This window comes from Rhamphochromis longiceps, linkage group LG3 (genome assembly GCF_057381845.1).
Source record: "Rhamphochromis longiceps isolate RC_006_pf linkage group LG3, R_longiceps_female_GT1.1, whole genome shotgun sequence".
Lineage (NCBI taxonomy): Eukaryota > Metazoa > Chordata > Actinopteri > Cichliformes > Cichlidae > Rhamphochromis > Rhamphochromis longiceps.
Genome location: NC_140559.1, coordinates 2,699,436 through 2,718,284, shown reverse-complemented (window position 1 = coordinate 2,718,284; position 18,849 = coordinate 2,699,436). Strand labels below are relative to the sequence as shown.

The window sequence follows — 18,849 nt, the reverse complement described above, 5'->3', positions numbered from 1 at the left end:
TCATGAGCAACAATGCCCTCCCTCTTTCCCTTTGCAGGAAATCTAAAGTAAACCAAGATAAGGACATGACTGAGAGGACACTCTCCGCTCACTGAGCCAACCAGCAGTTTATTAAGGTGCAGGAGCGCACCACTGGAAGACGGTGTCCCTCCACAGGAGCACCCAGTCTGACAGACAAAGAAGCCTAATTAAAACAGGCACCTGTCCCTCAGCTGGCTGCCCTACTTGGCTAAATCAGGATTTAGAGTGAAGCCCAAAGGAATTACTCCAGTTTGTGTCTGTGGGTCAGGAGGGTTCTCGCGACTTAACAAAGCTACGACCAATGAAAGAAAACGCTGCACACTTTCCAGGGTAACTTGAAGCTAAAAAGACCAAAGTATCATCTTCTGGCAGAGTAGCTCAAGGATTACTCGTAATCCTGCCTCGAGGTTTGGAGGCAAAGCTCATGTGCATCTTAATGATGGAAAAGCTGGTGCAGCCAAACTTTCACCAAGAAGTCACTCAACTTATGGACACATGCATGACTGTACCACTGGCAACTGAGCCTCCAATTCCTCAGTCTGAATCACAGCTTTAAATCCAACCTTTGGCAATGAACCAGGTCACAGACATGAGCCATGACATTGAGACGTCTGAGGGACTTCCTTCCACGTGGATTCACCCTCAGTATGTGGCTGAGGCACCCGGACGCCCAAGAGGAACCAACTGAACTTAAACGTGAAAATGACTGTTACACTAACAAAGCTGCAGAAGCTCTTGGTCACAGTGGGAAGTTAAAGGTGCATTTTAAGCAAGAGGAAACCTGTAGCAGTCCCAGGGAGGGAGGGGCATGACGGGGCTCGCGGAGGGAGGCGAGACGAACACAGGAACGACCTGCAGAATTTATCCACTCCACTTAAAAACTGAGCCTGGTTCTGCCGGAGGTTTCTTCCTGTTAAAAGGGAGTTTTTCCTTCCCACTGTCGCCAAAGTGCTGCTCACAGGGGGTCATATGATTGTTGGGTTTTTCTCTGTATCTATGAGGCGCCTTGAGGCGGCTTTGTTGTGATTTGGCGCTATATAAATAAAATTGAATTGAAACCAGAGTAACTTATGCAAACTGATATTCTACAGCTGAACAGCTGAGGCCTCGTTTCCTGGACTCTGTTAATGCGTCTTGCTGTCGGACCGAAGTTGTTCTACTGCTTGTGCATCTTTCTTGTTGATCTCTTCCACGTCTCATGATGTTCTGATTTCTTATCTTCTCTCCAAATGGTAAATGGTACATGGCCTGGTTCTGATACAGCGCTTTTCTACTGGGAAAAACAAGTGTAAAGTGCACGCCTCACCCACTCGTAGAAGCACTTTTTCCTTTGTATTCATCATTAACCTGCACTCATACTCCAGGAACCTGTGGTTAGTATCTTGCCCAAGGATTCGAGGGATCGAACCACCAACTATCCAACCAGGAGATGGCCTGCTCTGCTACACCCTTCTTTCACGTTTCATGTGCAGTTAGTCAGAGCTAAAACAGGAATATCATTAATGACATTTAGCTGAAGAAAACCCAAACAAAAGCCTAGCTTCCCCATCGTTTGATCGGATGAGAACTGAGGCAGCCTTTTGCCTCGGACTGGGGAGTCCTCACGCCCGCTGACAGTTGCTCTGTTACACGGCAGCCTACTTTCTGTTTTTCATGCTCCCCTGAGTAGGTCTGATGAGATATTTTTAGCCTGCTGCACACAGCTGTGCTTCACTTAAGAGAAAGTCTGGGGTGAAATCACCAATATTCTAATATATACACAAACACTTGAGCTGATCTGCAGCACTCGCAGTGATACACAAACTGTGGCTCCCTCACTGATAGATCAGACTGGAGTTAGAGGCCATCCTGGGTTAAACACAGCTTTCCACGTGCAGATGCATCAATAACATAATAAAAACATTAAATAAAATCAGATTAGTGAACTTTAGTGCCTGCATATGGAATCCCCACCCCTACATGAATGTTGACAGCTTTCTATGTGTTTCACCTTTTATTGTTTGTCGAGGTTTCAACTGTTTAACGTTCTTCTACAAAATGTGACTTAAGTTCTGGTGGACGACTCATACCAGGACCATTTCCATCCACGTGCAAAGCATCATAAACTAATGTGTGAACATGACCCTACTTTACAAATGTTCAGCTTCATATATCTGATTGTTCTTGCTTCCATAAAGCTTGGTGGGCATGCAGAGTCCAACTACACCGCCTGTTAAATACATGGACACACACACAGGATTCTGAGACCAGCAGCCTGAGCTCTGCACAGATTCACAAGTAAACACAGAACCTCCTGAACCTGGTCTCTCGTTGCCTGTTTGTAGGATGTATGAAGTGCAGCTTGCAGTCTGCAGGCGGCGGGCGCCCTCGGCATGAGAAGCTGTCTAAGTGATGGCAGACACACAAGGACGTGCACTTAGGGATACTGAGTCATCACTTCTGTCACACGAACAGCTCACTGGTCATTCAAGTCCTAGACCATGTGGGTCAGTCGAGACCTGAAGGATGAGCCGTGGACACAATGAGACCACGTCATGTAGAGCTGTACACGCTGCACGAGGCTCTGCTTTGTGTTACAGCATCTTCCTTTTGTAACACACACACACACACTACGTCTCTCTTTATCCACCTCTTTCATGTGTGGCCTTAGGAAGGCTGCTGTGTAACTGCTGTGTTAAGCCTGTGACATTGAATGCACACACACACCTCTGACTGAGCACTTTACTGATGCGACCCTATAAAACCAGGACTGAGGGGTCAGGGGTCACGGCTCGTGGGTTTCGGTGTGTTAGGAGTGCTTGTGTTACGCTGTGTCTGAGCGCTGATCACAATCAACAGCACAAACACTCTAATATACTTCAACACCTACATGACCCCGCAGACTATATTTAGCTTCCCATCTCGTTGTGTTTCCATGGGGATGAAGAGTTCACATCGAGCGGCTGGGCCTCGGGTATTTTCCAGAAGCAACAACAAAGGGCTCCTGAACCAGAGCTTTCCCACAGCCGGTGGGTCTTCAAGTGATCACTTCCACTCCGGTGAGTCCAAGCATCACTGGGTCTGACTTTGTCCTTCATACAAGGCTGCCGTCAGTGAAGACTTCCACTTCACTACATCTGGGTGTTGTAGTTATGTTCGGGATTCTTCCAATATTATGCTTTTATTTTGAAGAGCCGGTTAGAATGCAGATGCACTTTAAACCAGGGGTGTCAAACTGGCGGCCCGGGGACCCCTTACACTGACGTGACGAACTATAACCTGTGAATTGACCTGTGAAGGGAGGATTTGTTTGTTGTTGACTGCATTGACTGAGGCATGTAGCCTCATGGGTAGTGTAGTCTGTGCTGCAGAGAGCGTGGGACTGCCCCTCCCACTGTGTGTGTTTGAGCGCGAGGCAGAGAGAAAGTACGAGTTTCTACCGACAAGAAACGGAAGATGAAAGCATGTAAATATAACAACAACAACAGCTGCAGCCTGACGAGCCCGGCTGTAAGCAAGCCGTCCAGACTGTGCGCCGTGTTCCCCTCCGACACTCTAAAGCTCTGCTGGAGCCTTTCCACGCCTCTCTGACAGTTACCGGCTACGGGCCCAACACGGAGCCCGACGGATTAGCCAGAGCAACCTTCATCACGGTCCTGACCGAGGAAACAGCAGAGTGCAAAGATGCTGAGGGATCGGCTGTGTTAGTGCAGTACTGCGCTTTTATTTTGTTAAATACAATCACAGTTCGTGCTGCCACGCGTGCACACAGAGGACCGCTGTGTTTATTTGGTGGTTCAATGAAAGATCTGTGGTCACGTTTGCAGCTTGTCTTGTTCTACGATACTTGAAATTAAATTTTAGGAAACATTTGTGGGTGTTTTGTTTTTTGTACCACTTGAACACTAACGTGTCCAAAGAGACGACGGCGCCAGCAGGGCCCACAGCTCATCCAAGTTCGACAAACCTGCTTCACAGCGGACACGAGGAAGCCTGGGAGGAGCGCTCGACAGCAGAGCACAAATGACTCCTCGCTTTAACGTTCCATATGCAAGTTTACTTCATAACTCACACAATGCTTGTGTGCACAGTAAAAGTGGCACCTGACCCAGCACCGTCCAACCACCTCGTTTTCTAGGTGCGGTGTAACAGGTAAGATCACCGTTTCTGAAGCCCCAGTGAGCCTGAAAGGAAAGTCCTTGCACTGCTTCAGTGATGTTGAGGTTAGTGCTTTTCTGTCCACATGTGTGTCTGCTACGCTGGCAGTGTGACACATGAACCAACGATTTCCAGAGGGGACTACATGTTGCATCAACATCTGACAGTACCGCACAAAGGTTACATGCATTGTTATCATTGCACTACTCACGATCGTCATTAGAGACTACAAACACATTTACTGGTAATAGCTACCTGCTAACGTGTTAGCAAAACCTGGTAATGACTTTTCAAATTAACCGATGCACTCTGAGCCTCACAAGTGCCAGCTTGTTTAGGCCGGGGGGGGGGGGTCTCCAGGTCTGGTGGCAACTCAAAGCTGCACAATCTCCAGTGTGAACATCAAAATTAAAATCCATTAATTAAAAACTGTCCTCCTGCCTTGGCTGCTTCACCCTGCTGGGGTGATGGTGCTGGCAGCTCAGGGCCGACACTGCTGCCAGTGCGTTCCCAGCATTGTCTATCAGTTTAACACTATTTCATAATTACTGTTCATTATGATGTAAATGAAGTGTCCACACTGTGACAGCAGATTAACATGCAGAACAGTCCCCATCACAGACGTGTAGATTCTCAGTGAGATCTATCAGAAAGCCTTCCAAGCTCAGCTGCAGCACTCTGCAACCACGTGTTCCTTCACTAGAACTACTGCTGATGTGATGTTTGCAGACACAGAAGAACTTTCAGGTGGAGCTTCTGTTTAGGACTTCTCCTCACAAAGCAGCCGTGGCATTGGTGGCACTCTGGCCTCTCCCTGAACGAGACCGTCAGTTCGGATCAGCACGCCACCGTATCTGCATGTGTTTGACTTTCAGAGCGTCTGTCCTCCGGCTGTGTGCTGACATCCTAAAGTGCTGCAGGCCAGATTAAAGGGATTTCACAATTTGAATGAAGAGATGTCACTGTGAATGTTGTGATTTATCAGAAGGTAACCAACCCATAAACCTGTAAACCAGAACGCGGTGCTTACGCGTAAGCGAGCTGTGTTTGAGCAATGTGGTGATGTGGCCAAAAGACAGCAGCATCATATCGGCTTTCTTTGGGATTTCACTTATTCTGAAGGCGCAACCCAAAGGGCTCATCTGCATCTCTGCCTCAAGAGCTAGGATTATTTTCACCTCATGATGGACAGCTGAATGATGGAAAAGCAGGACGGATGTTTTTCTCCTCGTGAACAGCCCCATTAGATTTATATGCAATTCTTTTATAAACGCTCCTCTGTCCAACTGACCTTCTTCTCCTCATTGAGCCTAAATAAGCCCGGCGTGGACTTATGACAAACTAGCTCAATATAAGCGACATGAATGTGAAACGTCCATCTTTCATATTCATGTCTGTGTGTCTCAAAATAAACCGTTCACGCTGATATTTACATCGTTTTCATGTAGAATTTCTTAGCCTTCTCTCTCCTCTTATATTTAAAATGACCACACTACGGACAAGCGACTGTTGTTATGCGTTGTCGTTAGCAACAGCGAGGGCAACGACGAGCATCGCGCGGCTCCGCTAGTTTATTTCCACATAAACCTTTCACAATAAAGCTGAAGATCCTGTTGAGATTTTTCAAAATAAACGGAATCAGGTGAAATAGTATTTAGGGACGAGATGCTAAAAAGAGCCGTCAGCACGCCGCCCCGCAGCGCGCCGCCCCGCAGCGCGCCCCGCAGCACGCCGCCCCGCAGCGCGCCCCGCCCCGCAGCGCGCCCCGCCCCGCAGCACGCTGTGTAATGCATACAAAGAAAATCGCGGCCGTTCCAACTCATCTACCACTCGACTGCAGCTACACGACGCCCAGCTGAAAACACTTCATGCAGGTCGAGCTGCCCGAGACTCACAGAAGTTACAGAAAACAAAAGTTTTGTGATGAATATCGTTGTCAGCACGACAAACGTCTGATATCAGGGATGTGAGATCATCGTCGCTCAGCCCTGGGACAAACCATCTACCGTGCCTGCTCTCCCTTCTCATTGGTTATGATGTCCTCCAAGGCTACAAGGTTAAAATGAGTTCCTAATCTCTCAGCAGCTAAATGAGTCTTTTTCTTTTTGTTTCATTGTTGCAAGTCTCCCTTTTTAAAACCACATTTGCAAACCCTTTGCTTTCCACACAGCTGCTAGCTGCAGGGAAACCCCCTGCTCCCCTCCTGAGAGGCTGCACTGCAGTCACTCTCCATCACCACGGCCCATCTATTCAAGCCCGTCTCCTTCCGTTTGTGCGCCGTGCTTCTGCCGATCAGCACTTGGACAGCAGCGGACGCCTGGGCTCCTGCTGCACGGACACTGATGAAGTTGTTTTTGTTTTTTAGTAAGAAGATGAAAACTTTAAAGACAAAAGAGAAGCTTCTGGGTTGGACAGACACCATCACATGAAGTTCACGAGGCAACGCTCTATAATCATGTTTTAATGTGAAGACCTCATCACAAATCACCGGCGCACACAGCAGAACGAGTCGTGAAAAGGCCACTGTGACGATGCAATAACAAACACGGAAAATAAAAGTGAATTTGAAGCTGCAGGCAGTGAAACCCGACCACATCTGGCTGCTACTGAGATGACACGGGCAGCAATGGCAGAGGCATGAAAACCATAGAGCCAAAAAGAAAGAGGAAGCTGGTTTGAGGCGTGACGGGGCTAAAAAGAAGCTATTCCCTCTGAGTGAGCCACCGCTGCATGTTTGCAGTGAGAGCCTGAAGCAGCATGTACTCACCTCTAGCAGACAACTTCTTGGTGTTGATTATCTTTGCAGCATACTCCTGCCCCGTGGAGATCTTCATGCACCGCCTCACCACAGAGAAGGCCCCCCTACAGGACACAATGAAGCAGGGATCAGCCTCTGCACAACCAGACTCCTCATAATGTGCAAAGACAGCTGTGAAAATGACATTTAAAGTGTTTTCTGTTGCACTGTTACATCTGAAAGTCCCGGTCGAGTCTCGGTGTCACGAGTCCAAAGTTTCAAGAGCCATTTTACAACACGCACCATTCGACGGTGATACTGCAACAAGTCAGAGGCCGTCTAACTCCCCACTTGTCCCTTTTCAGCGTGCAGAGTGATCGTTGTGAAGCAGCTTATTTTCAGCTTCTTGTTTCTGTTCCTAAACCAGCAGCAAGTGAAGTAAAGTGAGTGAAACATGCAACGAATGAGCAAGTGTGCAGCTGCCCGTGTCCACAGCCACGTGTAAGCAGGCTTCATGCTCTGCTGCAGACACAGACAGCTGGACTTCTCTGGCTCTGCCTGAAGTCGCCGCCTCGACATCGCTGGTGCACTTTAATCACGCTTCAACACGAGCGAGCGAGGCAGCGCTCCTCTTTACGTGAGCGCAGCCTGACCCTACAGGAGAAAGCCCGGGTTAGCACCCGGCGCTGTGACGGGCTTCACTGAGCCAAACGCCACAAACAGAGCTCGACTGTGCTGAACATCATTCGTAGTAAAACTGATGACTTTGCATATGAAACTATGCAAAGTCCTCATCCATGAACTTTGTTGTAGCAAAGTGGAAAAAGGGTCTGCTTTTTAAAAACTTTTGAATCATTTGTCTTTGTTTCGTTTGCCTTCTCGCGCTTCTTCTTCTTCTCTCTGTGCTGACGTTCACTGTTGCTCTTTTCAACCAATCGCTGCTCTAGCTACACATAGTGTATTTGGGAGGCCTGTACGCGAGCGTGTCTGCGCAGATACACGATGTTTCACTCTGCTCATCGACACAGAGAACTTACAACAGGAACATTAAGCCCGTGACCAGTTTCTCTGCGTAAGAGGAGATGAAGGAGGCTGAAAACAGCATCAGGCAGGACGGAGCACGCTGCTCCGACCATGTTTGAACCAGCATCCTGCACACATGCTGCAGAGTAACCCAGTTTTCCATGTGGCTCTTATCAGCACGTCTTCTGCTGTTACTGTGCGTCACCCACAGCTCAGTGCTGCACGGCTGTCGACACAGACAGACACACTAATGACAGCTCAACATACAGGTTAACCAGAAGAACTTTCAGTGACTGCGGGTTGCAAACTAAACCACACACAGGTGAGCATCAGGTGGATGTCAGGCAAGTATATGCACATCCTCTCGGAGCTCAGACTAAAGGTCGGGTCAGAGGTCATCAGCTGAAGCACACGTGGAAGCATCAGCAGATCCCTGATCAGCAGCCACACCTGCTTCCTGCTCATGTAAACTGGAGAAGGCTTCAAACAGGCCTTTCTAAGAAGCGCCTCGTCGTAGCAGCGGCAAAGCATCCAGTTTACATCATTCACACAACTTTGCATCCAGTGGTTCTTCAGTGAAGGCCCGCAATAACTCAAGTCTTTGTTCAGGTCAGAATAACAAAGTGAAGCAATCATTTGAATGAACCACAGTGACGTGATGACCGTTCAGGCTGACCCCAGATCAGGCCGAGATCAACCACAGCTCCCCAAAGCCAGCTCGGGTTCAGGTGCATGCGTGATGAAGCGAATGCACAGAGGGGCGGGACTGTGGACAGAAACACGTCGTTGTTTACGAGTGACCCCACTGACCCCAACGAAACCAACTTCCTGCATTTATGACACACTGACTGGTTTTTGACAGAAGTTGTCCTCAGCCGTGTTTTCTCATCAGCACGCAGCATTTAGAGGCCACACTTAAAACACGGAGCTATTTCAGTCGGTCCCTCGGAACCGACTGACCCTTTAACGCGCTCGGTACTGACGGGCGGGGTTCATAAAGTCCCGAAACAGCCACGAAGTATTACAGACGTGGAGTCGAACACGGATCCTACAGTATCTGTGCGGCTGTTAGCCGACAGTAAGACTACAGGTACAGTGAAGTGCCCACAGCGCCGACTGCACCCTTCAAGGTGGGGTCAGGCAGGCGGAGGTGGCTCCGTGACTCCACGGCAGCAACTGAAAGCAGCAGTAACTTCAGAGACACAAAGAGTCACGAACTCACTTCCCCAGCTCCTCGTACAGCTGGTACTCGTCGGTAAACCTGGTGCAGGTCGTTGAAGCCATGCCGAGGTGATCGACTCGGGAACTGGAAGCTCGCTCGGTAAACAGTCTCCACGAATCCCTCCGAGTCCCAAAGAGCCACTTGTCGCGCCGGGGAAAGAAATGAAAGCGCAGCCGGGAGGTCCTGTGGGCGGAAGTCCTGCAAGCAGCGCAGCCTCCGCGTGTCTGTCCCGGTCCCGCTCGCAAACCTCGGCTCAGTCCTGGACGTCGCGACCTACTGCTGCGCTCGTCTCTGCCGCTTGGATTAGTTACCACGGTCAAGACGAGGCCACACACACGGACACACTTCCGGTGGTGAAACCACAATAAAGCCAACTTCGGACCCGCGCTCTCACGTCCTCGTGTGACGTGGGTATTTTTGGCAAAATTAACAGCAAATATTCAATTTGAGGTTTATCTGATATTTATGTCACACCAACTAATCCTAATCTCAACGTGATTTTTCCCTCTTTTTTATTTTTCTTAAACTAAGGTTCACGCGGTTCATGATACATATTTGATAAAATAAATTTGATGTTTTTTCAATATTTCAATTATTCCACCTATTTCACGTCACGTTTGAGCACCACCGTTTTACTTCTTTTGCTTTGTTTTATTTTGTAGGAAACTAGCACAACTTCCGCTTTTTTCCGCGGGCCTGATGAAGCACAATTTCACCTCAGCGCTTCCTTATTGGGAATCCTGCACAAGGGCTCCCTCTACAGGCAGCAAGTCTGCCCTGCTGAAATCCAGGCTGTTGGTCCGCAAAACACACGGTTCTCTTTCGTTTAACAGAACAAAACAACTATTTCTGATGGTAAATAAAAGTCACAAAAATCATATCTATCGCTTATAGGTTGGTTAATTCACCCTTATTTCCACTGAAAAGGTCCCAACAACTGGTTCTGAAGGCAGGAATTAACTTAAGATAAATGGGAGATATTTGATAGGGTGGAGGAGCTGTGTTTCCACATGAAAACTGGACAAAGGTATGAAATAAAATACAAAATATAGAGTGATGTGCTAAAACACAGCTTGATCCAAAACACACAGTCTGCACTCCCATCACTTTCTTGCAGCAACCTTCTGCACCAGATGCAGACGAGACAACGTGAGTGAAGGATTTCCAAGTACAGCGAGTTACAGCAATCTAATCATGAGGAGATTGTTGTGGTGCTAACAGTCTTTGTGTCACTGAGGGAAAGGATGGAGTTTATTAATGTTCTTAACCTTTAAAAACCAGTTCAACACATGTAACATGTCCAAGCTGAGTAGAAATGATACCAAGATTCAATCCACAGGCTTGAAATGATACTTCTACTCACTGTGGTTTGTAAGGACCAAAAGGAATCTGTCTTTACTTTGAAACAGTCACAGAGTTCCACTTCCACAGGCCAGCCAAGACTACAGAGTTACAGTAAGCACATGAAAAGAATGGTACATTTGTCTGTTGTCAGTTTGGAAGTGTTAGCAGACTTTATGCTTACAGAAGATTTAAGCAAAACTGAGATAAATCAGTGGCCACCTAGTACAGGAAAAGAAGCTTCCTATCTGTACAGAAAGGACTCTGAGGATAAGGTCTGTACTTTGGCAAATTGATCCTTGAGGTACTTTAAAAGACACTTTTAAATCAAGTGCTGCAGTAAGATCTTAAAGAGCTGAACTGGCACCATCTCCAGTCTAATCTGAAATCAGGAGGCCGTTAGAAAGACTGATGTAAATGTTTCTGTTGTGTTACAGCTGAATGGCTGTGTGGACACCGCTTTCTCGAGACATATTTATTTAAGACTTGTCAAGGTTTGCACTGTTACGTGTACACAAAAGGAAAAGCCCTCGTTCTGTTATTTGCTTTATCTGCAGCAGCAGAGTGTTTCAGGTCAACACTGCCATGACTCACAGTCAACAGGATCAATAAGTCACCACCTTTGAAGTTCTTTTTGATACCACAAAGAGCCTTGGAAAGCCCTTCCCTACTGTTCGAACCAGCTGAAGGGACATGGAGCCACGTACAGGAGACTGAAGAGCCCTGTGGGGCCCAGAAGGTCAGCCTGCTGTTAGAACCAGCTTCCTGTTTTCAGACACTGATTTTATCTCTTGTGTGCAAAAGTCACTGAGTTCAGGCTACAAATAAAAGCAACCAAATATATTCAAAATGACTCAAGTTCAGGGGATACACATGCATCTTATGTATATAAAAGAAATATAAACTAATATAAGATAAGAAAATGAAATGTCGCGATTGAATACGGGTAAAACGCGCAGTGCCTTTGTTTCATACGCACATGGAAAAAGCACGGCGGCGACGGAGGACGAGAAGAGCGAAAGCGGATCTTTGAATGAAACAGATGAACCTGAACTGGTTTGTAAAAATGCTGCAGCTTCAGTGGTGTGGAACTGGTTTGGCTTTCGACCGTCAGATACACAACAAAGAACATTTTTTGCAGAACATGCAAGCGGGCCGTCGTTATTACCGTGTTTTTCAGACTATAAGGCGCTCTCAAGCCTTTCATTTCCCCCAATATCGACAGTGCGCCTTATGTATGAATTCTGGTTGTGTTTACTGACCTCGAACAGATTTTATGTGGAACAGGCGCTCGAAAATCTGCCATAAAATGTTTTAGTAGGACTTTGGTAAGCTATGAAGCCGCTTGATTGTCGGAGCATGTCATCAGTCATGTCGATATCAAAGATATATCCTGATAAATGTTTTTGCCCATAGATAGATAGAGTCATATTTGTATTCCTATGCTGAACTGATATCATACACAGATGCACACAATTGTCAAACTATGTTTTCATTTAATGTCACTTTCTCAGTTTTTCTCTGTCATATATGTGGACAGACAGACAGATTCATTAACCCTTATTTAACCAGGAAGAGCCATTGAGACTAAAAACCTCTGGCCAAGATAGGCAGCAGCAGCTGTCTCAGAAATGACTCAATTAAACACAGGCAGCAACAACACACATGCAAACATAAATGAAAAAATTAAATAAAATTCAGTAAAATTCAATAAAGTTCAAATAAAAATAAAAAATCAGTTAAAATAAATCAGTCTAACTGAAACAGTTGCATGTTATGGGCCTCAAGGATTCGTAGTTTAGATTTAAAAGCACGTATTGAAATGAATTCAGGACGAAGAGAATACCGACCAGCATGTTTCATTGCAAGCAGGGAACATAGATAAGAAGGCAGCAACCCAAGAATCGCCTTAGATATAAACTGAGTTCCTCCGACTTACCAAAGCAGGCCGTCCTACCTGAGAGTATACGAGATACTGAGATTCACGGTTAGTGATGAACCTCAGAGAAGGATACACAGTATGAACCATTCAAAGACACTGAGCAGAAGCATTCATATATAGAATATCTCCATAATCCAGCACAGGCAAACATGCTGCAGCAACCAGCTGCTTCTTTGTATTAAAGGAGAAACACAACTTCTTTTGAAAATAAACTCTCAGTTTTAACTTCAGGTTTTTCACAAGGTTCTCTACATGTGGTTTGAAGGTGAGTCGTCAATTAAGAGTCCCAGATATTTACAGGTGTGAACCAAGCATCGTCATCATCAGTTGGCTGCCTGACTTGCTGACTGGGCTGATTATCTCCTCTCGTTTCTAAGAATAGACCTTTTCATTGAGGAACAACTGCACGGCTACATGTTGTCAGACACGCACACACACACACACACACACACACACACACACACACACACACACACACACACACACACACACACACAAGCTGTCTATTTGCATCACCATGACGATGGGTTATTTTTAGGACTGACTCCAAAGCAGCGATCTCCTGCTCCGTGCTGCCCTCTAGTGTTAAGATGTGGTCCAAATCTATTGTGCGCCCTAATAATGATGAGTGGTGATTGAAGAGGAAGCTTGAACCCAGGCTCTGGACATTTTCATGACAAGTGACAGCGCAGACATGTGCTAACGAGAGAACATGTTTTATCATCATGAAGTCACCATGAAGCATCGTTAAAGTGTCACTACAGTAACGCTGCAGGGAGAAAGAAGTGTTGACTCGTGTTTTTAATAACACTGTCCGTGTTATGTGTATCCATTTATCATGTACGCTCCTTTGCTCTGTGGACTAAAAGGTTTCGTTGTATTCATGAAATAAACCAGAATTGCAATGACTGCATGTTTTACTGTTTTTCTGCTTTTGTTCACTCCGAGTTCGACAAAGGCCACAGCTCACGAACATCACAGAGCAGTCTCAGTGTGTTTAGCTGCATTTACCCTGAACACAATCAGCTGACTGAGAGAAACGCCTGTAGTCCTCACTTTGGTCATTGTGAATGTTGAAGGAGATTTGTTCCACCTTATACTAGTGTTTCCTGCACTTAATCCAACACTACTATGTTCTATTTAAATCCAGATTCCTTTTATAGTTTGCAGTGAAATTTGTTAAACCGTTGCTTATTGGGACAGAAGTCCAAGTTGCTCTTTACTAATGTAACGATGTAAAAGAATGAATATGGGTTTGTTGTTGTTAAATTCCTGTCAACCTTGGGATCTCAACCATGGGTTTATTTAGAAACTTTTATTTTGAAAATCCGCAGCGGAAGTCTGCTACTGGTAAACGGGCTTTCCCTAAGCTTATCCGTTAGTAGCAATGAAGCTTTTGCTGTGGTAAGTTCTTCCTCAGTCCGCCCTGACTGAATATGAGTTTAAAACATATTTGAAAATCCTCATTGAAGTTAACATGACAGTGCATTAACAGCATGAACTGCCCATACAGTAGCATCAGAGTAGATTCAGTTCTATGACCTTGTTTTGCAATTAATGGGTTAGACGGTAGGAAAAATGGACACGCTGAGCTAGCGGCTAACAGCTAGAGGAGACTGTCGAGTCTAATAATTTGAAACTTCTCTTGATAGTTGGGCGGGATCCTGTTGCTGGAAACCCATGGTTATTCATGTCCCATGTTATTGCAGGTATGTGTATTTGAAACATGTATTTGGTTGAGCTGCAGGCTAATTCTGTAATACTGCTTATTAAGTTTTGCCCAGTAGATGGCAGCATTGTTCCATTTACTATTGTACATGAAAGGAAATTTTGGCTTTGGTCTGGAAGTTTATTTATATTCACATGAATGTGCATTTAAGTGAATTAATTTCTCTTTCGTTACCTAAACCACAATGCAGTAATGTTTTTATTTTATTTTCCGTGATACATTTTGTTGCCATTTTATTTTTCAATCAATATTTGTTTTTTATTTATTTTGAGAAAACTGAGAGTTCCACTATACGATCATTTGTTTATACATTAGTAGCAATGAAGCTTTTGCTGTGTTGGGTGGAATCCTGTTGCTGGAAACCCATGGTTACTCATGTCCCATGTTATTGCAGAAACCCACAAAAGGGGAATAAACCACACCTGAGCTCTACCCATCTCGAGTCCTGAGTTTTACTCATACAGCACCGGACATAGAGACTGAGGGGGGTTACACTAATACATTGTAGATAGGTTTATTGCTGAATGACACAGCTAGCAGTCTCACACACTCTTTAGGTCTTTGAAGTTTTGTGTGTAATGGTTTAAACTCTCACACCTCACCCTTTCCTCCCAGTATCACAACAGTCTGACCCCCAAAGTACGGCTCAGTAACAAGGACTCTGAAGTCAGAACACAAAGATACAGCTGGAAGATGAATGATTGCGTTTTTTATGATGCGTAGTAAAACTACCCCCTCTTCTTCTTCTCTGTGTTGTTGTTCTTGTGTGTGTGTGTGTGTGTGTGTGTGCGCCTTAGAAGTCAAAGTACACATTAGCCACACTTACAAAGAACATTTTGAATTTAATTTAGAACTGAGATTACAAGTTGTAAGCAGAAATCTTACGCTCAGCCAGAAACATGTTTCCCCACTTTCACGATGCTGAGGTGTCAAATCCACAACCCCAACAGATGGTTTGACACACGCTGGGTTCAAACACTCAAAAATCAACACAACAGCAGGTTCAAGAACGGCAAGTCCCCGTTTACCTACACAGCCTCACACACTATAGATTTTTAAAGTTGTGGTGTACAATGGTTTAGCCACAGATGTGACTTCTTATTTCTAAATGTCTACACAATAATAGGCACCGTGTGCTCTGTGACATTATCGTCTTCTGCATCCATTGGTTTGCATTTTAAACTCCCAGCCTATCAGGTTGTTATGAACGGTTTATATTTCTAACATTTTGTGATGTAAAAGTGAACCACAGGCTTTTTTATTTCCTGTATGATGGGATGACTTAAGACACGAGTTATTAAAAAAAATATAAATGACAGTGTGACGGCCATGATACTTTATGCGGTCAAATATGTTAAGGATAATGTTTCTCAATATAAAATTGCAAAAAGCTTTTGGATAGGATACAACATCCTGAAAACAGTTTCCTCAGGACCTGCTGAACCTGCCGATATTCAAGCTGAAGAAAATGAAACTTTTGTTTTGTTGCTCTACAGATGAAAGAAAAATATGTTTAACAATTCAACAAGAGCAGCACCTTCAACACATGTACATTCAAATTTTGGAACAAGCTCAACATTGATGTTGTTCAATAGTTTTTATCCGTTTTTATCCATTTTATGTCATTTTATGGCTTTAATATTTCCAGCTGATAAGGAGACTTACAGCATTTCAAATGCTTTAAACATCCACTTTGTCTGTAACGACAGCATCAAACTACAGAGCATTGTTTTTACTAAAATTCAACATTTTCAGATGAAATTCAATTCAATTTTATTTATATAGCACCAAATCACAACAAAAGTCCCCTCAAGGCGCTTCATAGATACAGAGAAAAACCCAGCAATCATATGACCCCCTATGAGCAAGCACTTTGGCGACAGTGGGAAGGAAAAACTCCCTTTTAACAGGAAGAAACCTCTAGCAGAACCAGGCTCAGGGAGGGGTGGCCATCTGCTGCGACCGATTGGGGTGAGAGAAGGAAGACAGGATAAAGACATGCTGTGGAAGAGAGACAGAGATTAATAACAGATATGATTCAATGCAGAGAGGTCTGTTAACACATAGTGAGTGAGAAAGGTGACTGGAAAGGAAAAACTCAATGCATCATGGGAATCCCCGGCAGCCTATGTCTATTGCAGCATAACTACGGGAGGATTCAGGGTCACCTGGTCCAGCCCTAACTATATGCTTTAGCAAAAAGGAAAGTTTGAAGCCTAATCTTGAAAGTAGAGATAGTGTCTGTCTCCTGAATCCAAACTGGAAGCTGGTTCCACAGAAGAGGGGCCTGAAAACTGAAGGCTCTGCCTCCCATTCTACTTTTAAATACTCTAGGAACAACAAGTAGGCCTGCAGAGCGAGAGCGAAGTGCTCTAATAGGGTGATATGGTACTACAAGGTCATTAAGATAAGATGGGGCCTGATTATTTAAGACCTTGTATGTGAGGAGCAGGATTTTGAATTCTGGATTTAACAGGAAGCCAATGAAGGGAAGCCAAAACAGGAGAAATCTGCTCTCTCCTTCTAGTCCCTGTCAGGACTCTTGCTGCAGCATTTTGGATTAGCTGAAGGCTTTTCAGTGAGTTTTTTGGACATCCTGATAATAATGAATTACAGTCGTCCAGCCTGGAAGTAATAAATGCATGAACTAGTTTTTCAGCGTCACTCTGAGACAGGATATTTCTAACTTTAGAGATGTTGCACAAATGGAAGAAAGCAGTCTTACATATTTGTTTAATATGTGCTTTGAAGGACATGTCCTGGTCAAAAATGACTCCAAGGTTCCTCACAGTGTTACTGGAGGCCAAGGTAATGCCATCCAGAGTACGAATCTGCTTAGATACCATATTTCTAAGATTTTTAGGGCCGAGTACAATAACCTCAGTTTGATCTGAATTAAGAAGCAGAAAGTTAGCGGCCATCCAGGTCTTTATGTCTTTAAGACATTCCTGCAGTTTAACTCATTGGTGTGTGTTATCTGGCTTCATGGACAGATAGAGCTGGGTGTCATCAGCATAGCAGTGTAAATGTATGCTATGTCTTCTAATGATGCTGCCTAAGGGAAGCATGTATAATGTAAACAGAATTGGTCCTAGCACTGAACCCTGTGGAACTCCATAATTAACCTCAGTGTGTGAAGAGGACTCTCCATTTACATGCACAAATTGGAGTCTATTAGATACCGTATTTTCACGACCATAAGGCGCACTTAAAAGTCTTAGATTTTCTTCAAAAAGTGCGGCGCGCCCTATAGCGCGGTGCGCCCTATGTGTTGTAAGGAGGACGTAGTAGAGAACACCATGAGATCGTTAAAGGGTGAAGTGTGGGCGTTGATCGTATATACCGGGACAATTGCACATACCTGTATAAAAGAACAGGTATGTGCATTATGCAGGACATCGTTGTTTTAACAACCCTGAAAATGGCAAAGAGACACGCTTACGAAGCACAGTTTAAACTGAAGGCCATCAGCTACGCGGAGGAACATGGAAATCGAGCAGCGGTGAGAGAATTTAAGATTAACGAATCGATGGTTCGCAAATGGAGGAAGCTAGAAAACAAGCTCCAGCAGGTCAAGAAAACGCAGCTGAGTTTCCGCGGACATAAGGCGAGGTGGCTCGAGTTGGAGGAAAGACTCGAGCGGTGGATCATCGAGCAAAGAGCGAGCGGGAGAAGCGTTTCGACGGTCACCATTCGGCTAAAAGCAGTTTCACTAGCTGAAGAGATGAACATTGAACATTTCCAAGGAGGTCCGTCTTGGTGCTTTCGTTTTATGAAACGGTGCCATTTTTCCATCCGGACCAGGACTACGGTAGCGCAGCAACTTCCAGCAGATTATAAGGAAAAGCTGGCCATCTTCTCCTACTGCAGCAAACACATCGGCGACAAAAACATCCAGCCCAGCCACATCACAAACATGGACGAGGTCCCGCTCACTTTTGACATCCCGGTGAGTCACACTGTGGAGAAGAAGGGGACCAGCACGGTAGCGATACGCACAACGGGGCACGAAAAGTCTTCTTTTACTGTTGTGCTTGGCTGCCATGCTAATGGACAGAAACTGCCGCCTATGGTGATTTTTAAGCGAAAGACTTTGCCTAAAGAGAAGTTTCCAGCAGAAATCATCATTAAGGCAAATGAAAAGGGCTGGATGGATGAGGAAATGATGAAAGAGTGGCTGAGGGAGGTGTATGTAAGGAGACCAGGTGGTTTTTTCCACGCATCACCATCGCTGTTGATCTGTGACTCTATGCGTGCCCATCTCACAGCTGATGTGAAAAAACTAGTGAAACAAATGAACTGTGAGCTTGCTGTCATTCCGGGAGGCCTGACAAAGGAACTCCAACCGCTGGACATCGGTGTGAACCGCCCGTTCAAAGTAAGGCTGCGAGCGGCGTGGGAGCGATGGATGACCGGTGGAGACCACAGTTTCACTAAGAGTGGAAGGCAGCGCCGGGCGAGTTACGCCACAATTTGCCAATGGATTGTAGATGCTTGGGCTAACATGTCTGCTGGCTCTGTTGTTCGAGCTTTCGCAAAAGCCGGCATCGTTTCCGAGGAGCCGCATGGCACGAAAAGTGACTCTGACGGTGAAGACAGTGAACCTGGCATGTTTGATGGAGATTTAGCGCAGCTGTTCAATTCAGACACAGAGGATGAGGACTTCGATGGGTTTGATTGATGATAAAAATGTGAGT

The 18,849-nt window shown here is 45.3% G+C and overlaps 1 protein-coding gene across 4 annotated transcripts in view; it reads right to left on the bottom strand.

The window, feature by feature from the left end:
- LOC146672527 (calcium/calmodulin-dependent protein kinase type II delta chain) overlaps positions 1-9,463 on the bottom strand; it is a 74,908-nt gene extending 65,445 nt beyond the window's left edge. For 2 of the 4 annotated variants that reach the window (XM_085387315.1, XM_085387329.1), the window contains exons 1-2: positions 9,141-9,463; positions 6,926-7,020 (exon numbers count right to left, since the gene is read on the bottom strand). In XM_085387315.1, coding sequence (XP_085243441.1) covers positions 6,926-7,020; positions 9,141-9,202 — 157 coding nt within the window. In that variant the 5' untranslated portion in view covers positions 9,203-9,463. The remainder of the gene's footprint in view (positions 1-6,925; positions 7,021-9,140) is intronic. The other 2 variants (XM_085387306.1, XM_085387323.1) reach the window with 1 other exon arrangement.
- Positions 9,464-18,849: the final 9,386 nt, after the last annotated feature.